Raw genomic sequence first — 26,698 nt, forward strand, 5'->3', positions numbered from 1 at the left:
AAAAAAAAAAAAAGATGTTCATTCCTTAAATGTTTGGTAGAGTTCCCCAACAAAACCATCTGCATCTGGACATTTCTCTTTTGGGAATCTTAAAATTGCAAACTCAATGAAAGCAGTAATCAAATATTTAGATACCTTGCCTCCCAAGTTAGCCCAATTAATAGATTTTTGAAAACAAGAGAGATGATACCTTACAGAAAGAGAACCCAAACAGCTTCTTGCTGTGGTGGTAGGGCTCTTTCATCTTTAACAGGTGAATAATGTCAGAAAACTCAGACTCACCAGGGCTTGCAGTTTAGGACAGTGAATGGAGAGCTGGATGAGTGTGCTGTCGGTTATCTGGAGAGAAACACGCTGTGTCAGTGTGGCTTCTACACCAGAACTTAATACCTAATCCTGGCTTCTCCTGAACATGAGAATCAAAAGGTGTAAAAGAGAATTAAAAACTCATCTCAAACACTCTGGGGCTGGGAGCTCCTCTCTTCACCAGCACTCTAAAATCTGCCCGCTTCTAGAGATGCAAAACTGTTCTTTGGTCCCTATTCTGGTGCCCCAAGGAGGCTTGGGGCAAGGGACAAAGAGGGAGTGGGCAAGGAGTGTTCCCAGGATTCTCCTCTTTGGAGTCACCCCATCACTGGACATGCAAGCTTATTTTATAGAGCTATCCTGAACTTCTCTTCTGTAGTTCTGTCTGATGACTGAGAATGGCCAAAAGTTCACACATCCACTGCCATGGCCTTCACAGGTTTCCAAGCCCTGCCACTGAGGTTGATCAAGGAGGGTCAGGATGATAGCGAGTCAGTGTCTCTGGCTGTGCTGCACTGGCCAGCAGTGACTAAGGAGCAGGCTGCCCTGCAGGGCTGTCAGGAGTCCACTTACCAGGATGCATTCTTCAAGATCCATCTTCTCCAATTCGTGGCAATTCTGGAAGAATCCACAAGACACACCCCACATGTGAGTCAGTGGTGACAGCAACAATGGTGGCTTGCCCTATCCCTCTGAGTATTGGCCCAGTGTCCTTGTTCTCTTCTATTAAGAAGTATGCCCTGTTCCTAAAGCTACCCAATAAACCAGCACTTCTGAGCAGCTGCCTTTTGAGTTACAGTGCTTTGGAACTGGGAATAGGGCTGCCTCTGACTGCATTTCTTTCTCTCAACTTGGAAAGAGAGTTGTCTGCAACCTTCCCAGTGGCTCGCAGACATCAGCAGGTAAATTTAAGCCACAGCCTAGACTCTGGGAGGGCATGGGGATGAGGCACTAAGCCACACTGTGGGGGTTGGGTGGAGGTAGCCAAGTGTATCAGCAGCCCCAGGAGGACATGGGTTCCTGGCAGCAGGTCCAGAGGGACCCCAGTGGTCAGTGTTTGCAGGGCAAAGGGCAGGGTACAGCCCAGTTACGGGGAGCTGCTGAGAGGCCAAGTTGGGGTCCATATGAGGAATGATGTCTCCTGCCAGGAGGAGGCTGGTCCCACTTGACCACGCATGGGGCCCAGACCCTTTACAGAAGCCTCTATAAGACTCCCTAGATTTCTGGCTAACTGGAAAAACTGCAATACACACCCCAAGGGTTCTACTCTACTTTGTGCCTGTCTTTTCTGAAGGTAGTCTTTTGCATACCCAAAACCACTCCAAGTCACTTTGAATTTGGGAGGTGAATTAGAGTTTGGTTGCATTCTTTAAATCTATGCCTTACCCGAGCTAAAAGTGTAAAACCTGCGTCAGTCAAATGGGAGCATCGGGCAGCCTCCAAAATTCTGAGGAGAAAGTGGGTACAGGGGAGAAAAAGGTACCAACTAGTTAATAATGGAAACACATAACTTTATGATGCATATTTGAGTCTTTTCTGCTCTCTGACATGCTTTTGCTTCTGTTAACAGCCCTTAGGGAATGTGACCTGCCCAAAGCCCCAAAGTTCCATCCCAAACTTGGAAAGTAAATCCAAGAATCTTCCTGCTTTACCAGCATGTTGTTTTTAAATAGTAATCTAATATTTGTTTTTTGGTTTTTGTTTTGTTTTGTTTTGTTTTTATTTTGCAAACAGCATCTCATACTGTCACCCAGGCTGGAGTGCAGTGGAGCATCTTGGCTCACTGCAGCCTCCGCCTCCCAGGTTCAAACGATTCTCCTGTCTCAGTCTCCCAAGTAGCTGGGACTACAGGTACCCGCCACCATGCCCAGCTAATTTTTGTATTTTTAGTAGAAACGGGATTTCATCATGTTGGCCAAGCTGGTCTGAAACTCCTGACCTCAGGTAATCCACCCACCTCGGCCTCCCAAAGTGCTGGGATTACAGGCATGAGCCACCATGCCTGGCCTTGTTCACTTTTTAAACACATTTAAAATGAACTTTTCTCAATAAAATCATCTTGAGATTTACTGCATTTATGGAAATTCCCAGGTACCCTAAAGGAAGTTTAAAAAATTTGTAGACAATGAAAAAAATTAATTCTCAATTACCCATGCTTAATAGGGATGGGTGCATGAATAACATTTCTAAGTTAAACACTCCCTTACAGCAATAATTTTGACCTCCTTTCTGGCCAGTTTTGATCACCCAAATTCCTTCTACTAAGCAGAAATATCTAAATGATATAGTACCTTCTCTACAACAGTAAGAAAAATTGGTAAAAGCAGAAATATACAATTCTTAAAAGATATAGAACTGGTGTGAGCGTGGGAATGGATCAGTTTCATTGGAAAGTAGAGATTTTTAAAAAGTATCTTTTTTTCTGCCTCTTGGATAAAGTTTAAGGTTGCTGGTTCTGAAGTCAAACTATTTTTACTATTGTTAAAATTTTAATATTCATAGCTGGTAATCATAATCTATTACTTTGAGGATCAGAATACAAATTATTGTTTTGTTTTGTTTTTGAGATGGGGTCTCACTCTGTCGCCCAGACTAGAGTGCAGTGGCACAATCTTGGCTCACTGCAACCTCCGCCTCGTGGGTTCAAGCGATTCTCCTGCCTCAGCATTCCGAGTAGCTGGAATTACAGGCACCTGCCACCAACCTGGCTAATTTTTGTATTTTTAGTAGAGACGAGGTGTCACCATGTTGGCCAGGCTGGTTTCGAATTCCTGACCTCAGGTGACCCACCCAATTCAGCATTCCAAAGTGTTGGGATTACAGGCATGAGCCACCATGCCTGGCCTAAATTATTATTTGTTAAAAACAAAACTTTTTTTTCCTACTGGGGAAGAAGCTAAGTAAGAAGGTAATTGTGATATTCCCCTCATTCTGTCCGTTTGGCAGCAGTTCTGGAGGAGAAGCTCATGTCCTTTGGATGTGAGGCTATCACTCTGCTCACTATGTGCTCACTCGGGTGCTTAAAGCAATAACATGATGAGGTAAATTAGGTGGGAAACTGTGTGACATTCATTAAGAAATTAAAGTTTGGATTCACTGGTGGTAGACATTTTATACTCTCCCAGTACATCCTCCAATGAACTGGATTTATACACTGCCCCACCCCAATTTACCCAACAAAAGCCAACAACAACATAACTACTGCCTCCACCACCACTACCTGGCAAGCCTGGCCTCTCCTGCAGGAAGCCCTCTTGGTTAACTCAGCCAAACTCTGAGCTGCAAAGCAAAAAGTGCAGTGTACTCACTGCAGTCGTGGGCAGTTCAAACCCAGGGCTGTAAGAGAGGCATCTGTGAGGTTGCTGCAACCCGAAAGACAGAGAGCCTGCAGCCGGTGACAGCCCCTGCATATCTGCACCACACCTTCATCTGTGATACGCTGAGGAAAAGCAGCACAGAAAGAAAAGTCAGAGGACACCAGCAATACCGAAACGGGAGCAGCAGAAAAATATCTGCTGCTGTTCAGTTTTGGTTGCTGATTACTAGCATTTTATCCAAATAACTTCAACAAAATAAGAAGTAGAGGATAGACAGGTACTTGTGTTATTTATCTCTGCACAGCTTTAAAATATTTTAGCAATTTAGATAAGATACATGCATCCAGGAAAAAATAAAGTAAAATCTTTAAATAATATAAATGGAGAATAAAAGTTTAAAATTCCATTTCGCCCTCACTAGTCATCAAAATATAGATTTTTTCATAAAATTTATAAACTCATAATTTAAAAATATGATTAAAGAACTTTTGAGGCTTTCCTAGTTTAAATGACAATAATATTTGATTGGATTTCTGCAGATTAATGCTTTAAATATTTACAATATACACCTATATTTATATTTCATCAAATGTTTTAGACAATAGGAAAATTAAATAAATCACAAAATTATTGATAAATACCTTAAATTCTATGAATTTGGTCATGAAGATTCAAAATAATATGTTCACTTAAACAGACTACTTGATATAGAAATAAACACGTACATCTATATTATACTTCAAGCCATCAGCGAGTGCTATCCTACACATAAGTCAAGGTCCTATTTTTGAATAGTCTTGGCCCATACGGTCAACATTTGTCCGTAAGACAGTTTCTGGTTTTTTTCCCCACCACTAGGGACTCTAAATATTTATAATATATTCATTTAAAGCTGAATGCAAGGGTTTTCCCTTACCTTTCTCAAAATCTATGTTCCCCTTGAAAACCTGGAGGATGTAGCAAGCATCCCCTTCAATTATCAACATTTACAATGGCAGTGGAGAAGGACCAATAGTTTTTCATAGGCTAATGTCCTGATGAAAATGCCACCTTGCTCTTGCCTATGCGTTTTATTCTTTAAAGCATTTCTGCATGTGCTATTTCATTTTATCCACTGAAACAACGTGAGAGAAGTCATCATCCTCAATTTACAAGTTAAAAAAAAAAAAAGACACTTCATGTCTTACAACTATTTAGTGACCAATTCACTGCATTCCTCAATAGCGTCCCTAATACTCTTTTCAACAAAATCAAGACCTGGTCTATATTATTTTTAGGGGAGATGTCAGTGGCTTTGTACTGAGTATGATTCCTTTTTGTTGTTGTTATTCTTCCATCTTGTGACAAATTGGTAGGTTATATAAGGACACAGGATGAAAATCAGGGTGTGGCAACACAGCCCATCTCAGGTGCCTGGGGGGCTGCAGGGAGGCCTGAGGCAGACTGCTTTGGGAGACAACATAGAGCAAACGGTGTTCAGGAGAGGCTACTTACTGAGCAGGACTGCAAGTTGAGGCTCACAAGCTCATGGCAGTAATTCTGAATGTGTTTCAGAGCTTCATCTTCTAACTGAGTGGACAGAGAAAACAAAAGACGGCTGGAATCCAGGTGAGGGAATAGTGGGACACCAAGACAAATGCAAAAGCAGCTTCCTGGATGATGTACCCACACCTGATACATAACACAAACAGCTGTATCAACCCTCTGGTACCTGTGTGCAGCCCCTCAGGAGCAGGGCTTTCAGGCCTCGACAACCTCGTACCAGTGCCTCGATGCCATCCTTCGTGATCTGATCACACCAAGAGAGGTTCAGGTACTCCAGGTTTCGGCAGCCCTCACTGAGAGAACAAGAAACAAAAACTTATGTGCAGTCTCTCCTGTAGAGCGTTAATGACCAACTCTGAGTTTAGTACATCACAAGAAATTCAGAAGGGGAGACCATGCCTGGGACCTCTTGGAGTCACCTATTTCTTGCTGGATCCAATGTGACCATTAGGAAGGTTTCCAGAATGTTCATAGCTTTGGGTATTTCTCTTGACACAAACAATGGGCACTCTTACCTGATCCCCTTCAAGGAGCTGTTTGTAATAGACACACAGGAGGTCAGATCCAGATGTTTCAGCTTGGAACAGAATCTGCTAAGGCTATAACACGTGCTGAAAAAGAGCAGACGCACTAAAGATATTTTCAACCATGTTTCTCTCCCTTCTCTCTCCCCGTGGCTATTTGGTCACCAATTAATGTTCATTACTTACCTGTCCGTGATTTTTGTGCACCCATTGAGGTTCAAATGTTCAATGTTTCGGCAGTTCTGTGCAAAGGTCCTAAAATGAGAAAACATTTTAAAGCTCCCTGCAAGTTGCTAGACAGCCACTAGAGGGCATATGAAACCATTCACGCTTAAAACAGTGCTCCCTCAAAATTAAATCGCTAAGAATCAGCTAGGGTTCTTGTCACAGTGCAGATTCTGATGATAGATCTAGAATGGGGCTTGACAGTCTGCAGTTTAAAGAAACTCCCAGGTGATGCCAGTGCTGCTAGTCTAGGGACCACATTTTGAGAAGCAGAGTCCTAGACCACCTATCAATCTGTTCTCCTTTACCCACAGCTTGGTGAGTCATCACCAAATCATGAGAATAGAGGCCTAGCTCCCTGCTCCCTTCGCTCTACAAAAAAATCAATTTGAAGCAAGGGGGCAAATCTTCTTGTACTGTGCCATGCTGTCATTTGCTTACCCTAGAGCCTTTCCAGAGAAACCATTTCTGGCGATTGATAGAAGACAGCAGTTAATCAGTATCAAGACCCACTCATTTTACTGGTGAGGACATTCAGTCATGAAGAGAAACTTCCTCATTGATCTGTGGGTTGGTAGCAAGGCCAGAAGCAGCACATTAAAACCCCCTATTCACCACTCACTGCTTAACATATTCAGCAAGGACTAGCTCAGGTCATCTCCATCATTCTGAAATACAGCTTTGAGATTTGCTCCTTCCAACCTGCCCTGGTACAGGTAGGGGGAACCAAGCCTGATGGGCTGTCTGAGATGAAGAAATGGGGCTGAAATTCTAGGAAGACCAAGGCAGCTGGAGTTATCTGGCAAGAGCACTGGAGTAGAGAGAACGTCACAAAGAGAACTCCAGAGATCTGTGGAGGGTGCCCCTCAAGAATTAAGTACAGGCCAGGCATGGTGGCTCATGCCTGTAATCCCAGCACTTTGGGAGACCAAAGCAGGAGGATCCCTTGAGCCCAAGAGTTTGAGACCAGCCTAGGCAACATAGTGAGACTCTATCTCCAAAACAACAACAACAACAAAAAGAATTCAGTACCACACTGATCAGTGTATGCATGTGATGAAACTACCCAAAGCCCAAGGCCAGGGAATAAGAATGAACAAAAAGCATTAAAGGAAACAGTAGCCAGAGCTCACCGAGGGCAAGGAATAGTGCCCATTTCTACCAACCAAGAGTGAAAAATGCCACAATTCTTGGGGCATTGGGTAGAGTATTGAGAATAGTCTTCCTTTAGGAGTGGCGCACAATTAGCCCTAAACACTGCTTTGGTACAACCTAACAAATCTTAAAAACAAGACCTAACAGGAACTATTCCCAATTAAGTCAACTGTATCCCAGAACAAAACCTGAGTATTTATAGGAATACAAAAATATCTGCACCCAACAAAGTAAAATTCACAATGTCTGGCATGAACAAAAAATTATCATGTTTTCATAGAAGGAGGAAAATATATCCCCAATAAAGAGAAAAGGTAATCCACCAAAACCTACTCTAAACTGACACAAATAGCAGAAACAACAAAGGCATTAAAAGTTATAATGTTATTGCCTAGAATATATTTGTATGAAGCTAACAAACATGTTATGTAGACACATGGAAAAATAAAAGAGATCCAAGTTAAACTTTTAGATAACGAAAACCGGCCAGATGCAGTGGCTTACGCCTGTAATCCCAGCACTTTGGGAAGCCGAGGCAAGCAGATCACTTGAGGTCAGAAGTTCAAGATCAGCCTGGCCAACATGGTGAAACCCTGTCTCTACTAAAAAAAATAAAATAAAAAAATTAGCTGGTGTGGTGGCACATGCCTGTAGTTCCAGCTACTTGGGAGGCTGAGGCAGGAGAATCACTTGAACCCGGGAGGTGGAGGTTGCAGTGACCCATGATCACACCACTACACTCTAGCCTGGGCCACAGAGCGAGACTCCATCTCAAAAATATATATATATATGAAAACCACAATGGCTGATATAAAACTTTATTGGATGAGATTAACAACAGATTAGATATGGCAGAAGAAAGGATTAGTGAACTTGAAGACATAGCAATAGCAACTATCAAAAATGAAACACAAAAACAGAAAAAGAACAGAGCATGAATGAACTGTGGGACAACTTCAAGCAACCTAATATACATGTGATTGGAATCACTAAATAAGAGAGACCGAGGAAGGAGGACAAAATACTGAAGAAATAATTGCCAAAATTTTCCCCAAACTTTATGAAAACAATAAACCCATAGACCCAAGGAACTCAAATAACCACAAGTACAAGAAACATAAGGAAAAACACAACAAGGCATATAATAACCAAATTGATCAAAACCAGTGACAGATTAGCCATGCGTGGTGGTGTGTGCCTGTAGTCCCAGCCACTTGGGAGGCTGAGGTGGGAGGATCACTTGAGCTCAGGAGGTGGAGGTTACAGTGAGCCAAGGTGGTGCCACTGCACTCCATCCTGGGTGACACAGTGAGACTCCAGAGAGAGGAAGAGAGACAGAGAGAGAAACCAGTGATAGAGAAAACCCTAAAAACAGCCAGAAAACAAAGCCATGTTACGTACAGAGAATAAAACATAAGGGTGACAGCAGATCTATCACTAGTAATGAAAAAGCAATAAAACAGAGGAGCACCATCCTTAAAATACTAAAAACAAAAAATAGTCACTACAGAATTCTAGACTCAGCAATGTTTTTTTTTTTTTTGAGACGGAGTCTTGCTCTGTCACCCAGGCTAGAGTGCAATGGCGCAATCTCAGCTCACTGCAAGCTCCACCTCTCGGGTTGACGCCATTCTCCTGCCTCAGCCTCCCAAGTGGCTTGGACTACAGGTGCCCGGCTAATTTTTTTTTTGTATTTTTAGTAGAGACGGGATTTCACCGTGTTAGCCAGGATGGTCTCGATCTCCTGCCCTCATGATCCACCCGCCTCGGCCTCCCAAAGTGCTGGGATTACAGGCGTGAGCCACTGCACCCGGCCCAGCAAAAATATTTTTTTTAAGTGAAGGAAAAAATGGATTTTTTTAGACGTAGAAGAGCTGGAAGAACTAATCAGACTTGCAGTAAAAGAAATGTGGCCGGGCGCGGTGGCTTATGCTTGTAATCCCAGCACTTTGGGAGGCCGAGGCGGGCGGATCACGAGGTCAGGAGATCGAGACCACGGTGAAACCCCGTCTCTACTAAAAAAAATACAAAAAATTAGCCGGTCGTGGTGGCGGGCGCCTGTAGTCCCAGCTACTCGGAGAGGCTGAGGCAGGAGAATGGCATGAACCCAGGAGGCGGTGCTTGCAGTGAGCCAAGATTGCGCCACTGCACTCCAGCCTGGGTGACAGAGCAAGACTCCGTCTCAAAAAAAAAAAAAAAAGAAATGTAAAAAAACTTCTTTATGCAGAAAGAAAATGATACCAGATAAAAATATGTGTCTACAGAAAGCAATCACTGGACATAGCAACTACTTGGGTGTATACAACTTTTAAATTTAAATATCTTAAAAATAGGCCGGGCACTGTGGCTCATGCCTGTAATCCCAACACTTTGGGAGGCTGAGGCAAGCAGATCACTTGAGGCCAACAGGGCAAAACTCTGTCTCTACTAAAAGTACAAAAATTAGCCGGGCGGGGTTGTACATGCCTGTTGTCCCAGCTACTTGGGAGGCTGAGGCACAAGAATCACTTGAACCTGGGAGGCAGAGGTTGCACTGAGCCTAGACCATGGTATTGCACTCCAGCCTGGGTGACAAAGTGAGACTGTCTAAAATAATAATAATAATAATGATAATAATAAATCTCTTAAAAATAATTGACTGTTAAACAAAGATACTAAATCTATTATGAAGTTTATATAAGTAGAATTAAAATGTATGACAACAATAGCATAAAGACCGAGTGAGGAGAAATGGAAGTGTTATGTAATACAATATGAAGGTAGACTGTACTAAATTAAAGATGCAGTCAATAAACTCTAAAGCAACAACTAAACATATGAAGAGTTATAGAAATGAAGCTAAAAAAGAATATAAAATGAAATCATAAAAAACACTTAATCTTGGCCAGGCATGGTGGCTCATGCCTGTAATCCCAGCACTTCGGGAGGCTGAGGTGGGCAGATCATTTGAGGTCAGGAGTTCAAGACCAGCCTGGTCAACATGGTGAAAACCTGTCTCTACTAAAAATACACAACTTATCCACGCAAGGTGGCCCATGCCTGTAGTCCCAGCTACTTGGGAGGCTGAGGCACGAGAATCACTTGAATCCAGGAGGCAGAGGCTGCAGTGAGTCGAGACTGTGCCACTGCACTGCAGCCTGAGCAACAGAGCAAGACCCTGTCTCAAAAAAAAAAAAAAAAAAATCTAAAAGAAGAAAGAAAAAGAGGAAAAGGGAAAAAAGAATGTATGGGACAAATAGAAAACAAACAGCAAGAGGGTAGATTTAAACCTAACCATAATAATCATATTAAATGCAAATGGTCTAACCCAAATTAAAAAGCAAAGATTGTCATATTGGATAAAAAGCAACACCTAGCTGGGCGCGGTGACTCACGCCTGTAATCCCAGCACTTTGGGAGGCCGAGGAAGGCGGATCACAAGGTCAGGAGATCGAGACCATCCTAGCTAACATGGTGAAACCCCATCTCTACTAAAAATATAAAAAATTAGCTGGGCGTGGTGGCACATGCCTGTAGTCCCAGCTACTCAGGAGGCTGAGAAGGAGAATGGCTTGAACTCAGGAGGCAGAGGCTGCAGTGAGCTGCACTCCACTGCACTCAAGCCTGGGCGACAGAGCGAGACTCTGTCTAAAAAAAAAAAAAAAAAAAAAGCAACACCCAACTATAAAAAAATCAACTTTAAATGTAGATACAAATAGATTAAAATAAAATGATAGAAAAACATATATAATGCCAACACTAGTCAAAAGAAAGCTGGAGTGACTATATCAGACAAAGAAGATTTTATAGTAAAGAAAACTATCAGGGATAAAAGAAGGACAATCAATGAAAAAGACATAGCAATTCTAAATGTTTATATACATAATAACAGAGCTTCAAATTACATGAAGCAAGAGCTGATAGGACTGTGAGGAGAAACAGACAAATATAAAATTATAGGCAGCTATTTCAATACTCCTCTCTTATTAGTTGATAAATTAGTAGTCAGAAAATTAGTAAGAATATAGAAGATCTGCTCAACACTATCAACCAACCTGACCTACTGGCATTTATAGCACACTTCATCTAACAGCAGAATATATATTCTCTTCAAGTGCACAAGGGACACTTGCCAAGAGTGGCCATATTATTGGCCACAAAACAAGTCTCAATAAAATTAAAATGATTCAGGGTATAACTATGTTCTGTGATCACAACTGAGTTGAATTAGGAATCATTAACGTGCTCTTCTGGAAAATGTCCAAATATTTGGAAACTAAATAATATTGTTCTAAACAACCCATGGGTCATGGAAGAAATCAAAAGGGGAATTAGAATGCATTTTGCGTGAAAATGAAAACATAGCATATAAGAATTTGTGGCATAAATTTTCCCCAAAGTATTGACTTAGTTTATGTCATTAAACTCCCATACTAGAAAAAAAGGTCTCAAATCAATGACTTCAGCTTCCATCTTAACAAACTAGAGAAAAAACAAAAGCAAAAACAAATGAAGCCCAAAGTAAGCAAAAGGAAGGAAATAATAAAGATCAGAGTGGAAATAAATGAAGTAGAAAACAGAAAAACAATGAAAAATGGGTGAAAACAAAAGCTGGTTCTTTGAGAATATCAATAAAATTGACAGACCTCTTAATAGACTGACAAGGACCCAAAAAAAAAAAAAAAAAAAGACAACAATTACCAATTTCAGAAATCAGAGAGGGGATATCACTGCAGATTTTACAGATATTAAAATAAGAGGATATTATGAACAACTTAATGCTAATAAGTCCAGGAACTTAGGTGAAATGGACAAATTCCTTGAAAGACACAGACTACCAAAACTCATTTATGAAGAAATAATCTGAAGAGTTCTATACGTATTAAAGAAATTGAGGCTGGCTACGGTGGCTCACACCTATAATCCCAGCACTTTGGGAGGCCGAGGCAGGCAGATCACCTGAGGTCAGGACTTCAAGACTAGCCCGGCCAACATGGTGAAACCCCCGTCTCTACTGAAAATACAAAATTAGCCAGGCATGGTGGTGGGTGCCTGTAATCCCAGCTACTTGGGAGGCTGAGGCAGGAGAATCCCTTGAGGTTGCAGTGAGCCAAGACTGTGCCATTGCACTCCAGCCTGGGCAACAGGAGTGAAACTCCATCTAAAAAAAAAAAGAAAAAAAAAAAGAAATTGAATTTGTAATTAAAAACCTTCCCCCACAAAAACATGCAGAAGCAGATGGCTTCAATAGTGAATTCTACAAAACATTTTTAAAAAATACAAATTGTACATAAACACTCCCAGAATTTTTAAAAATTGTTATTTTTATTTTATTTTTTATTTATTTATTTTTGAGACAGAGTCTTGTTCTGTCACTTGCTCACTGCAAGCTCCACCTCCCGGGTTCAGGCCATTCTCCTGCCTCAGCCTCCCGAGTAGCTGGGACTACAGGCACGTGCCACTATGCCCAGCTAATTTATGTATTTTTAGTAGAGACGAAGTTCCACCATGTTTTTCAGGCCGGTCTCGATCTCCTGACCTCGTGATCCACCCGCCTCGGTCTCCCAAAGTGCTGGGATTACAGGCATGAGCCACCGCGCCCAGCCAAATTGTTTTTATTTTTAGAGATAGGGTCTCACTCTGTCACCCAGCTTGGAGTATGGTGGTGTGATCATAGCTCACTGCAGCCTTGAACTCCTGGGCTCAAGTGATCTTCCCACTTTAGCCTCCCAAATAGCTAGGACTACAGGTATGCACCACCACACCCAGCTACTTAATTTTTTTTTAGAGATGGGGTCTTGCTGTGTTGCCCAGGCTGATCTCAAAATCCTGGGCTCAAGTGATTCTCCCACCTTGGCCTCCCAAAGCACTGGGGTTATAGATGTCAGCCACTGAACACATCCCCAGAAATGTGAATAGGAGGAAATCCTTCCCAATTCACTCCACGAAGCCAGTATTACCTTGATACCTAAACCAGACAAAAGCATTATAAGAAAATAAAATCATAAGACAATATTCCTCATGACCACAAATGCAAAATTTTTTAACAAAATTGTAGCAAATAGGATCCAATAATATATAAAATAAATAATACATGGCAATTCAAGTGGTAGAGGGTTGTTTAAACATGTTTAAAAGAGCCAATCTAATTCATGATTTAAAGAATTTTCTTGATTTAAGGAAAATCATTTTGTTCCATAACATTTAAAGTGAGTGTTTTTATACTTAAAAGATGTTGTGAATCAATTTTTTTTTAGCAGTGGTATAGCAGATGTTTGAATTATAAATTCTACTGCCTGCATTCACTGTATGTTGCACATTGTTACTGGAAGTCTGTGATTGCTGTACATTGTGGTAATATTTAGGTCTGCAAGAACACAAAGTGTATTCCAAGGTTATGGGGGGTATATCCTAATTTAGCCAACCTCTTAAGCAATACTAGAGGCCATGAGGATAAAGACATGAAGGTTTTAATCATCTCTGTCTCCAGAAATCCTCAAAGCACATTTTTTTTTTTGGTAGAAGAGTCTCATTTTGCTGCCCACACTGGTCTCAAACTCTTGGCTTCAAGGGATCGTTCCACCTCAGCCTCCTAAAGAGCTGGGATTACAGGCATGAGCCACTGTGCCTGGCCAGTACACATCCTTAATATTGATAACATTCCCAACAGCCTGGGTGCAGTGGCTCACACCTGTAATCCCAGCACTTTGGGAGTTCAAGACGGGTGAGGTCAGGAGTTCAAGACCAGAGTGGCCAACATGGTGAAATCCCATCTCTACTAAAAATACAAAAATTAGCTGGGCACAGTGGGGCAGGACTGTAATCCCAGCTACTCAGGAGGCTGAGGCAGGAGAATCGCTTGAACTTGGGAGGCAGAGGTTGCAGTGAGTTGAGATCATGCCAGTGCACTCCAGCCTGAGTGACAGAGCAAGACTTGGTCTCAAACAAACAAACAAACAAACAAACAAAACACCCCAATAAATAATGGCTATCCAGTAAGAGATGGGCAAATATTTGGTTGGATAGGATATATTGCTAACTATAATAAAATTAATGTAAAAATCACATCTCATTATGTGTAAGCAAAATTCTAGCTTATGCCAAGGAAATTTTTGAAATATTTTATCAATTACTAAAATTTATATATAAAGGTAGCTAAAATTATGAGAGGAAAACTAGGAAGATGCCGAAGTGAAGAAGGGGATAGAAAAGAGGTAGGCACTTCATACATGTTATTTCTTGTTATGCCTATGACAGTCCTGTGGGAGCTATAACTGCCCTGACTTTGCAGAAGACAGAACTGACACTCAGCCAGGTGAAATAATTTGTCCCAAGGTCACATCCCTAACAACAGTACAGCTTGGTTTCCAACCCAGATTTGCTATTCCAAAGTCCTGGTCCTCTCATTACTCTATGCAAATTACCACAGAAAGAATTTTAACAGAAGAAGAGCATATAATAGGCTTGGTTTATTTTTGCTGATGAAAATGCTACAAGCTGCCATGACAGTGAGTCACTGGATTTGACTTACTTCAAGGAGGAATCCCCAACACCAATGCAGCCTCGCAAGCTGAGCTTCCTCAGGAATCCACCGCATCGCTTCGAGATATTTTCCACCACTCGACCCTTTAATCAAGAAAGTTTGGGGACAAAAAATACTGTTTTTTCATGCTGCTTATCTAACAGCAAAACAACTTGAAATCTAGGAACTGAATATATTTTTCCAAGTGTAACAGAAAATATTTTGGAACATTCCTGTAACACCTCAGTTCTATCCTTAATGCATACAGGGGCTGCAAGCACTGAAAAATGTTCTCAATTAAAGCATTAAGTATTCTAAAACCAACCAACAAACATAAACAAACACAAATGCAAAAACCAAAACCTGTACACTGCCTTTTGAAAGTCTTAGCCCTGGGGTTGGGCCCTCCCTACCCAGGTCACAGCTATTCCATCAATCAAAAGGCTTTTTGAGGTTAGCTGTGGGAATACCAGCCACTGAGCAGAGATCTAAGACAATGCTGCTTTAAAAAGAAAATCCTACTTGAGCTAAACATTACCACTTTAAAAGTATATATTGCAAATATATTGCAAAAGCTCCCCCTCGTCCTCCTTAGCTGTCCTCTACTTAAACCCATTTGCTTTGAAAAAGGAACTTTTGTTGGGTACTGGCAGAGATATTAGAGGAAGCAAAAAGAAAATGAACAATGAACAATGATTAAGCACTTCCACTTTTTAAAAAATGTTTTCTATTTCAAATCACTTTTTTTCTTTAGAGACGGGGTTGGTGTTGGGGGGTCTCGCTTTGGTGCCCAGATTAGAGTATAGTGGTGTGGTCATAGCTCACTGCAGCCTCAAACTCCTGGGCTCAAGTGATCCTCCTGCCTCAGCCTACGGAGTAGGTAGGACTACAGGAAGATGCCATGGCACCTAGTTTACTTCCACTTTTTGAGGAACAATTTCTTGTACCTATTATGGCTCATTTAATAGTCAAAAAACTTCATGAACACTCCCAAAATGGAGGTAAGAAAGAGTATGTGTGGAATACAGAAGATCCCTTAGGCCATCCTGTAGTACTACCATGCCCTGTGATTTATGTCAGTAGCAAACTACAACAACCTAATCCAAGCATGACTATTAATGACCAGACCTTCAGGAATAAAGGTCTGAGTCATTTCACCAGGTAAAGAACCATGACCAGCTGAGGTGCTTGCTGAAGGCAAAGGAATACAGAAATGCATTGTGGAAGAAGGTAGTTACAAATACTAACTACAACCTCTACCTCCACAAGGGAGGAAAAGTTCAAAGGGACAATTTGAACTTTTGATTGGTTTTGAATAATATTATCCTCATTTTATAAAACAGCAATCTTGGCACTGAACTGTGAGCATGATGAATTCACCAGGATACATCAAAACAACAGGGGCCAGGTGCAGTAGCTCACGCCTGTAATCCCTGCACTTTGGGAGGCTGAGAAGGTGATTCACTAGAGGTCAGGAGTTCGAGACCAGCCTGACCAACATGGTGAAACCCTTTCTCTACTAATGATGGGGCATGCCTGTAGTCCTAGCTACTTAGGAGGCTGAGGTAGGAGAACCACTTGAGCCTGGGAGACGGAGGTTGCAGTGAGCCAAGATCACGCCACTGCAGTTCAGCCTGGGTGACAGAGCAAGACTCTGTCTCATAAAAACAAACAAACAAAAAACCCCACAAGATACATATTGTTACCTAGCTAACATCTTAATTATGTTGAAAATCCAATCTTTGATACTGCTAGTATTTATTTATACTTTCTTGAGACTACCTGCATTAATAATTATTAATATTTTTTGAAGCAAAATTCCAGACAACTGTAAAATAAATCTTTGTCACCAGGGGGAAAAAGATTATGACTTAGAAATCAAAGATATATATTTAAGTACCTAATAAACAGGAAAAAAAACCCAGCTCTACACCAATGTCTACAAATGGAGCACCTAATATACTGTTCTCCATTTCAAGTTAGTAACATTTATATAAACTTTCTAGTCATCCTTTTTTGGGGCAAAGTTCTTGTACTGGAATACAAAACTACATAGACAATTTTCTGTTCCACTGTTTCCAACTAAGAGAGGGAAAAATGCAAATCCATTTCAGTGCAATATTCAAGCCAATGACTCTGTGTCTTATCTATTAGACAATATGTTATAGGCATGCTTTTAGAATGAAGGGCTTTAGAGAAAAATCAGCCCTAAAATGGGCTAAAGACCCTTGGAGTTATCACTTTTAGATTCACACACTACTTAGTTATTTCTCATTTTTGGCCTAGTACAATCTTCAATAACCATGAAGACACTGACAACAAAATGTCCAAGTTTTAAAGGCACAGAAAATGCCAACCCAAACTTCAGGTAAACTACACATATTCAGGAAAGAGTGATGATGAAGGAAAGGTACCGTGTGCACTTGTCACCTAGATGCTTTACTCTGCCTTTTCTTCATGTGCCAGTCATGCAACCCACCATTCAAGATACCTACAGTCTCCTCTTAGTAGGTGAGTGACCTTGGGTAAGTTACTCAACCTTTGCCTCAGTTTCTTTAATATGGTGCTTACAACAGTGTCAGGCACACAGCAAATATTATTAGTGTGTTGATCCTGATCCTTGGCAACTTCTCTTTTCTCTCAACATATCCAAAAGTTACTATTTCCTTCCCAAAGTGCATATTTTTAAGACTATCCATAAAATGCTTCCTAGGGCAAGCATCCTCCAAAGGGTCTTGTTTAAGGACTATGGCAGACCCCAAGACTGGTTCATAATCTAGGCTGGACCAAGGGGGCTAGCCCAAAAGGGAAGCTAAGTGTTATGACTAGATTGAAACTTTGGTGCCAGCTATTTTAGGTTTTCACATGCAATTCTTTATATAACTGGTAAACCATAAACTGGTTCCCCTTTGGTGGATATACTTTTAAGTATTTCTGGGATGTGTTTATATGGCAGTTAGCTGAAAGTCAGCAGTCAGCTAAAATCTTGTAATCAAATAATGCACAAGGTAATTTACTTGAAATAGTAGTACTTTTTAATATCAAAATAATTTTTTTTTTTTTTTGAGACAGGGCCTCACTCTGTCACCCAGGCTAGAGTGCAATGGCACAATCAGAGCTCGTTGCAACCTCTGCTTCCTGGGCTCAGGTGATCCTCCCACCTCAGCCTCCTGAGTAGCCAGGACTACAGGCATGTGCCATTGTGCCTGGCTAATTTTTGTTTTTTCATTTTTTTGTAGAGACGCAGTTTTGCTATGTTGCCCAGGCTGGTCTTGAACTCCTAGGCTCCAGTGACCTGCCCACCATGGCCTCCCACAGTGTTGGGATTTCAGGTGTGGGCCACTGCACCCAGCCTGACTTTAAAAGTTCATGGGAGGCCGAGGCAGGCGGATCACGAGGTCAGGAGATCGAGACCATCCTGACTAACACGGTGAAACCCCGTCTGTACTAAAAATACAAAAAAAAAAATTAGCTGGGCGTGGTGGCGGGCACCTGTAGTCCCAGCTACATGGGAGGCTGAGGCAGGAGAATCGCGTGAACCCAGGAGGTGGAGCTTGCAGTGAGCCGAGACCATGCCACTGCACTCCAGCCTGGGTGACAGAGCGAGACTCTGTCTCAAAAAAAAAAAAAAAAAAAAAAAAAAGTTCTTCATGTGCTTTCCAAAAAAGTTGTATGGTCGGAAAAGTCATCAAAATTGAGGAGACATGAAGAACCACAGAAAAAGAGAAAGTATTTTGCTCAATTTTTTCAAAACAATAACTCTCCTTTGTGGTCAGTAGAAATGACTACAATTTTTAGAAATTAAATGTCCTCCACATCATCACTAAGTAAACACAGTGAACAAAGATTTAGGTATGATCAGTTTGAAGGGCAATTATATTCACTGGCATGGAATGCTGGCATGTTTAGGTGGAGTACTACTGTAATCACTGCTGTTAAGTCTCAAAAGAGCACTAAAGAACACCTAATTCAGGAACTACAGTGTTAAGCCAGGAACTAGGGCTTATCTTTCCAGGATGGGCGTGAATCCTTGAGGTCCCTGCCCCCTTCCAAGAGCAGAGCACCACAATATGATAGAAATAAGGGGTTTCCTCCTTTATTTAATAAAGGGAAATCTTCTGCTCTGCCCCATTTACTGTAAGTATTGTGCTTCACTGGTTTAAGATGAGAACCAGAGACTCTCAGGCAGTAAGTAACCTAGAGAAGGAGGTGAAGAGTCTCCACAACTGACCTAGACCATTAGTTTGTCTAGGTCAAGCCAGGTTAAGTAGCTAGCAGGAAATCGCTTAGCTCAATCCCACTGTTAAACACATTTATTTCCTTATCCAAAACAAGCAAAAAAAAAAACCAATATATACATCTTGGTAAAAACACATGGCATACATACTATGTGGGTAACTAAATTAAAATGCATTTCCACTACTATAAGTTTGCTAAACTAGAAATAAATTAGGTTTTATATTAGGTAGAAAATAAACTTCAGAATCTCAAGACCCTCAAACCAGCGCTTCAGACAATTCCTAAGTACAATTTTTTTTTTATCCCCTGCCTGAACTTTCTTTTTGGTTAGAAATTTAGTATTGAATACCAAAGTTGTTTTAACATAAACTTTCCTCATTTCATCAGGTTTACCACACTTAAGGGGATATTTACATATTTACAGATAAATATATCAATCTTGGAATTGTATAAGACTTAATTATTACTTTATTTTATAGATAATAAAACAGAGTACTGAGAGATTATATGACTTAAGTGGCCGAGCTGGCATGACACTTTAGATCTCCAGCCTCACTCTTGGGCTTCTGCTTCTGCCATTTCTCCACTTTTGATGCTGAATTAGAATTCTCGGTGGATTTTCTAGATCAGTAAGTATTTGTTAAGTCTCTTAAGGTTAAAGCACTGAACCAGGTGATAATGATGTAGGTGTGTGGCTTTAAAAAGCTGAGTAGTAAAACTCAGACTATAAACATAAACGAGGGAAAAAAATCTGTTACTGATACAATTTAAAATGCAAGCAGGATTTTGTTTTGATGTATGCAAATCCCTTCCAGTTTTTCTTCTTTCTGTTCTACCTCAGCACTTTAATATTAGATCTAAATGCAGTAAAATAAAAAGGCAGGAAAAGAGGGAACAGCTAGTCATCTTTTTAAAAAGTTTTTTGTCTAAACCAAAGCTAACTTACCTCTACATCTGTTTGAAAGTTAAAAAGATCTATTCTTTGCCAATTGCTTCCATCCAGGGCTAAGATGTTCCAAGCCTGGAAGGTGGGAGGTAAAGGAAGAGGGATTGGGATGAAAGAAACACATTTATTGAGACTATTAAAGAAAGTCTTGATTAACCTTTATTTCCAAACTCCTATTTTTGATGTATATTAAGTTAATCATCAAATGCAAAATTATACCATTGTGTTATATTAAGTACAAAAGATAATAAAATTTTAATTTTCAGTAATTTGAACTAAAACTCATTCTAATAAAACTTGATATTCATTGATTAAAAAATCTGGTGAATACTCTACCTTGGAAATCTGTGCACATCGGCACAAAGTTACTATATCCAAGAAGGAAAATATTCTACAGAGAGAGGAAAAAAACACAAAAACGAGATGGTGTTAACACTTCAGGATAATTATAACTTGAAAGATAAACTCTAATCCGCCACCTGGATACATAAGTTTTTTCAAGATTCCTCAATCTGCAACATACAAGTGCACTATAACTTTACATCACTACAGTGAAATATTAAGTGTTTGCATGTTCAGAAGCTATTTTGGACACACAATACAAATTACCTTAGAACTCATTAAGCTTATATTTCTCTTGTTCTAAGAAATGGACACAGGAAAGACCATAACTGGTTCTATTTGAAGACCAATTCTCTAGCATAAGCCCTCTTTTGGTGGTAGATGCACTGAACAGGCTCAGATGCCTGAGCCTCAAATAACATTGTCAAAAAAAGCTTGATGACAAAGCCCATTTGGTTTGAAGTATTTGTTCGCCTGGCAGAAAGATGGAGCTCATTAGTTGGCAAAGTCTATAAGTGATCAGTTTTTCCTAAGCAAAAGCCAAGGAGCCAGAGAACATAGGAAAGATGGGGTGGGAAGGGGTGGGGGGGGAAGAAAAGCAGACAGAAGCAAACAAAATCTTGGTTGGCATCAGTAATGCCTTAGAGGAAGCAGCAGCTGCCAGCATGGCAGGGGACTGAGTGAAGCCTCGACATTCTGGCAGTCAAGGAGAGGAGCTGCTGCTGATAGTATGTGAGCAAACAGCCGTGTGCGCCTCAGCACTGCAGAGTGACAGCTGAAAACAAAGGGCAGCTTTTCTGTGAGAAGAAAAGTGGACAGGGTTGAAGTCAAGAACAAGAATAGTGCCTCAGTTTTCAGAGTGCTGGAAAGTAAATATGAGAGTCTGTACCTCTGAGTGTGGAAGGGGGAGAGTGGTAAGATGGCGAACAGCCACCTATAATGTTCCTCAAAACTCTTCAAAGGCAACAATCAGTGGTGAGATAAAAATCCATGGACTCAGGGAAAAAGAGTAGAATCATAAAACATCAAAGTGTTGTACCCTACAATAATGCACCCACATGCAGTACCATGGGATACTGACTGCATAGATGCCATCCTACAATATAGGCTACAATCATTTTCTAGTGAAAAGCAAAGGATAGAAGCATAATAAGGGCTACCTTGACTTTAAAAGATTCAGTGGATCTTTGTACATAGAAAAATGCTGGTGGCTAAAATATGTGTACTTAAACATACATATTCAATGTATTTTAGGATATCTACACATCTACATTGCCCAACCCAAAGGCTCTCCTGCCCCTAATAGCTGTGTTCTGTGACATATGACCATCCCACAGCTAGCCACATCTGATTGTCAGCTTCCTACAGAAACAAACACGAAACAGAGAAACTAGCCTAGTACAGTAGAATCATGTTCATGCAGGGATTGGGTTCTAAAAGCATAAGCCGAAGGTAAAAAAAGGGTTAGCTGTTTCCCTTGAAAATCCTTTAAGAGCATACCACCTTTATCAGGTCTCAGTAATAACAATACTGGTAATAACAAAAATAGTTAACACTGATTATGCACCGACTATGTGCCAACGATGGTTTACATGCTAGTTCACTGCTATGAGGTGTTATGCTACTACTATCTCCATTTTACAGATAAGGACACTGAGCATAGAGGTTAAGTAACCTGCCCAGGGCACATTGAACTAGGATTTGAACCCAGGTAGTCTGGTTCAAGAGCACAAGCCATGACCACTACATATACTGCTTTGGAAAGCTTAACACAGCTGCTTTTCCCTCAGGATTGGGCTAGATCCCGAGAAAGAAAAGAAGCTTTTAATCTAAGAGATGTGAGCCGCTATGTGGGCTCTAGAATGACTGACACAAGTAGCTATAAAGTAACCTAACAATACCATATGCTGGATACTCTAACTCCTACCCTATAGTTCGACAATGTACCATCAACCACTAATCAATGCTACTTCTGGAAACCCATAAGAGTTCCCAAAAACAACTTTTGTAACTGCCCCCTCTCCTGATTCATCCTTTTTTCTTTAAAAACGAGCAGGATGGGCACGGTGGCTAACACCTGTAATCTCAGCACTTTGGGAGGCTGAGGCGGGTGGATCACAAGGTCAAGAGATTGAGATCATCCTGGTCAACACAGTGAAACCCCATCTCTACTAAAAATATAAAAATTAGCTGGGCGTGGTGGTGTGCACCTGTAGTCCCAGTTACTCAGGAGGCCGAGGCAGGAGAATCGCTTGAACCCGGGAGGCAGAGGTTGCAGTGAGCCGAGATCACGCCACTGCACTCCAGCCTGGCGACAGAGCAAGACTCCATCTCAACAAAACAAAACAAAACACAACAACTTGAGCAACTCCTTTATTCTCGGGATCACTTCCCAGTGTTTCCTGAGCTGCAATCTCAAACTTGCCCCAAATAAACTCTCTAGATTAATTTTGCCTGAGTTTCCTTATTTAGGTCGCCAGTGCTATTTCTTAACTGATAATAATAAATGAAGTAGTTTTCGTTTAGTGAGTATGTTGTTTGGAACAAACTGGACTCATGCTTCACTCACAAGTGAAGCAAGAGCTCACACGCTGAGACACACACAGGAACCAACAGGTGGAACAGGAATTCACATTTCTCATCTCATGCTTACTACCTAGTTTTATGATTACTGAATGAAAAAATAGATTGCCTAAAGTATTTACATTATTTCCAGTCTCTCCCCAACTTTTTAAACTGAAAGTAGTTGAATTTGCACAAATAGGCGTGGCGATACTCCAAACTACCACACTGACGCCAAAGCCAATTCCTGACTCATGTTTCGACGAGTAAAAGTAATGCCCTGAATTACACAGCCTGGGATACTGTCAACAGAAACGCAGATAGCGACATGAGTGGCAAACTGAGTTCTGACCCCTCCAAAACATTCTTTCCTAGAAAGTGCTTCCTTATCTCAAATGTGATAGCCTTAACTTTACAAGGCAAGCACTGCAATAGCACCCTGGTTGTAAATAATCACAGAGGAGCAAGGGGTTGGATACACTTTTGGACTTTGTATTCTGCTCCATTAGTCTGTCTTTGTGCCAGTAAGGCTGTTTTAATTATGAAGCTTTAATAATAAGTCACCATGTCTGGTAACGTAAGTCCTTCAACTTTGTTCTTCTTCATCAAGATTATCTTAGTTATTCTTGATCCTTGGAATTTCCTATTAAGTTTCACAATCAGCATATCAATTTCTACAAGAAAACTTTCTGAAATTTTTACTGGGATTGCATTGAATTTGTAGAAAATTTGGGAATAATTGAGATTTTTACAATATTAAATCTTCCAATCCAGAAACATGATCCATTTCAAAATTTATTTAGGATTTCTTTAATTTTTCACAGTAATTTTTGTAGTTTTCCAGATTGATACCTTGCTCATCTTTAGATTTTTTTCCTGGTTATTTGATGTTCTTATTAAAATGGAATATTTTTTGGCAGTGAGTGGTGGCTCATGCCTATAATCCCAGCACTTTGGAAGGCTGAGGGAGGAGGATCACCCGAGCCCAGGAATTCGAGACCAGCATGGGCACCATGGTGAAACCCCATTGCTACAAAAAAATGTCATTCTTTAATTGCTGCCAGTATATAATGTTGATTTTCACATACTGACCCTGTACCCAACAATATTTCTACATTTGTTCATTCATTCTGATTTTCCACATAAAACATCAATTCACCAGTGAATAATGAACTGACTTTCCTCCTTTCCAATAATTATACCTTCTATTTCTTTTGCTTATTACAGTGGCTATGATCTTCTCTCGTACAATGATAAATACAACTGGTAATGAAATACATCTTTGTCTCATTCTCATCTCAGAGGAAAAGCTGCCACTATTCAATTATGATGCTTACTATAGGTTTTTTTCCTGCCTTTCAATTATTTTATAATTCCTTTGTTACAGCCTGTAAAATATTTCCATTTGGCACACGCACAATTTTAACACCTTTCACATTTGTTTATCTCCCCTTTAATTTTTTTTTTTTTCCAGATGGAGTCCTGCTCTGTCACCCAGGCTGGAGTGTAGTGGCATGATCTCGGCTCACTGCAACCTCTGCCTCCAGGTTCAAGCAATTCTCCTGTCTCAGCCTCCTGAGTAGCTGGGATTACAGGCGCACACCACCACACCCAGCCAATTTTGTATTTTTAGTAGAGACGGGGTTTCACCATATTGGTCAGGCTGGTCTCAAACTCCTGACCTCAGGTGATCCACCCGCCTCGGCCTCCCAACGTGCTCAGATTACAGGCGCGAACCACCGGGCCCAGCCTAAAATTTTTATTTAAAATAACAGCAAGCAGTATAGAGAGTTACTATATACACCCCCACCAACAGACACACATAGTTCCCCCTATCATTAACATGTTGTATTAGTGTGGTACATTTGTTACAATTAATGAACCAAACTGATACATTATTATTAACTAAGGTCTATAGTTTACCACAAAGTTCACTCTGTATTATATAGTTAGTTCTAGAGGTTTTGCCAAATGCATGTTATGTAGCTGCCATTACAGTATCACATAGAATAGTTTACTGTCAACAACATGTTTCACCTATTCACCCTTCTTCTCTTCCTCATGAACCCTTGGCCACTACTGATTTTTTTCTTCCCAGACATGGTCTCACTCTGTCACCCAGGCTAGAGTATGGTGGTACGATCATGGCTCACTGCAGCCTCAACCTCTTGGGCTCACTCGATCATCCCGCCTCAGCCTCCCAAGCAGGGGAGACTAAAGCCACACCACCATGCCCAACTAATTAGAAAAAAAAATTTTTTTGAAGAGATGGGGTCTATGTTGTCCAGGTGGGTCTTGAACTCCTGGCCTTAAGCAATCTTCCTGCCTTGGCCTCCCAAAGTGTTGGGATTACAGGTATGAGTCACCGTGCCCAGCCCCACTGATCTAATGTCGCTATAGTTTTGTGTTTTCCAGATGCCATATGACTGGAATCAAACACTATGTAACTGTTCAGACTGGCTTCTTTTACTTAGCAATATGCATTTATGGTTCCTCCAAGTCTATTCATGGCATGATAACTTACTGCTGTTTTATTGCTGAAAAAATAAGTCTATTCATGGCATGATAACTTACTGGTGTTTTATTGCTGAAAAATATCTCATTGTGTGAATATACCAGTTTGTTTATCCATTCACCTATTGCAGGACATCTTAGTTGCTTCTAGTTTGGGGTGATTATGAATAATTCTGCTATAAACATTTGTGTGTAGGTTTTTGTGTGGATATAAATTTTCTACTCATTTGAATAAATACTTAGGTATGTGACTGCTTGACTAAATGATACATTTATGGTTAGCTTTGTAAGAAACTGCCAAGCTGTATTCTAAACTGGCTGTACGATTTTGAATCCTCACTAACAGTGAATAAGTGTTCCTGTTGCTCTGCATCTTACCACCATTTTGTATTTAGATTTTTGAAATTTACCCATTCTAATAGGTATACAGTGGTATCTCATTGTCTTAATTTTCAATTCCCTAGTGACATATCGTATTAAGCATCTTTTCTTATGCTTGTCATCTGCATATCTTCTTTGGTAAAATGTCTGTTCAGATTTTTTGCCCATTTAAAAAATTGAGCTATTTCTCACTATTGAGATTTTTTTTTTTTTTTTTGAGAGAGTCTCACTGTGTTGCCCAGGCTGGAGTGCAGTGGTGTGATCTCAGCTCACTGCAACCACTGCCTCCCGGATTCAAGCAATTCTCTGCCTCAGCCTCCTCAGTAGCTGGGATTACAGACACACACCACCACACCCAGCTAATTTTTGTATTTTTAGTAGAGACGGAGTTTTACCATGTTGGCCAGGCCAGTCTTGAACTCCTGACCTCAAGTGATTTGCCCATCTTGGCCTCCCAAAGTGTTGGGATTACAGGCGTGAGACACAGAGCCCAGCTAATTTTCTCTCTGTTGAGTTTTAAAAGTTCTTTACATATATTGCACACAAGTCCTTTATTATACATTTGGCAAATATTTTCTCTCAGTCTGTGGTTTTCATTCTCTTAACAGTGCCTTTCTCAGAGAAGATGTTTTAAATTTTAATAAAGTCCAATTTACTCACTTTTCCTTTCATGAATAGTGCTTTTGGTGTTGTATCTAAAAGCTCATTGCCAAATCTAAGGTCACCTAGATGTTCTCCTACACTTTCTTCTAGAAATTTTGTGTTTTACTTTTAGGTATATGATCCATTTTGAGTTGATATTTGTGAAAGGTCTGTATCTACCTTCATCTTTTTAAATATAGATGTCCAATTTTTCCAACACCATTTGTTGAAAAAAAAATGTATACTTTCTCCACTGACTTGCTTTTGCTCCTTTGTCAAAGATCAGTTGACTATTTATGTGGCTCTACTTTTAGGCTCTCCATTCTGTTTCATTGGTCCATTAATCTATTCTTTCACCAATGCTACATGTCTCGATTACTGGAGCTTTATACTAAGTCTTAAAATTAGTCCAATAGTGTCAGTCCTCTGACTTTTTTCTTCTTCAGTACTGTGCTGGTTCTTCTCAGTCTTTGGCTTTTCCATATTAACTTTTTTTTAA

At 40.5% G+C, this 26,698-nt stretch overlaps 1 protein-coding gene across 1 annotated transcript in view; it reads right to left on the reverse strand.

Moving 5' to 3' along the window:
• Window positions 1-26,698, reverse strand: part of FBXL2 (F-box and leucine rich repeat protein 2) — a 105,942-nt gene that overhangs the window by 7,331 nt on the left and 71,913 nt on the right. The window contains 12 exon segments of the mRNA XM_063612653.1: window positions 191-273; window positions 276-339; window positions 880-924; window positions 1,693-1,753; window positions 3,615-3,745; window positions 5,118-5,192; window positions 5,335-5,461; window positions 5,684-5,779; window positions 5,879-5,947; window positions 14,583-14,677; window positions 19,759-19,833; window positions 20,095-20,149. Of these exon segments, the coding sequence (XP_063468723.1) occupies window positions 191-273; window positions 276-339; window positions 880-924; window positions 1,693-1,753; window positions 3,615-3,745; window positions 5,118-5,192; window positions 5,335-5,461; window positions 5,684-5,779; window positions 5,879-5,947; window positions 14,583-14,677; window positions 19,759-19,833; window positions 20,095-20,149 (976 nt within the window).

Source organism: Symphalangus syndactylus, chromosome 1 (assembly GCF_028878055.3).
Source record: "Symphalangus syndactylus isolate Jambi chromosome 1, NHGRI_mSymSyn1-v2.1_pri, whole genome shotgun sequence".
In the NCBI taxonomy this organism is placed as follows: Eukaryota; Metazoa; Chordata; class Mammalia; order Primates; family Hylobatidae; genus Symphalangus; species Symphalangus syndactylus.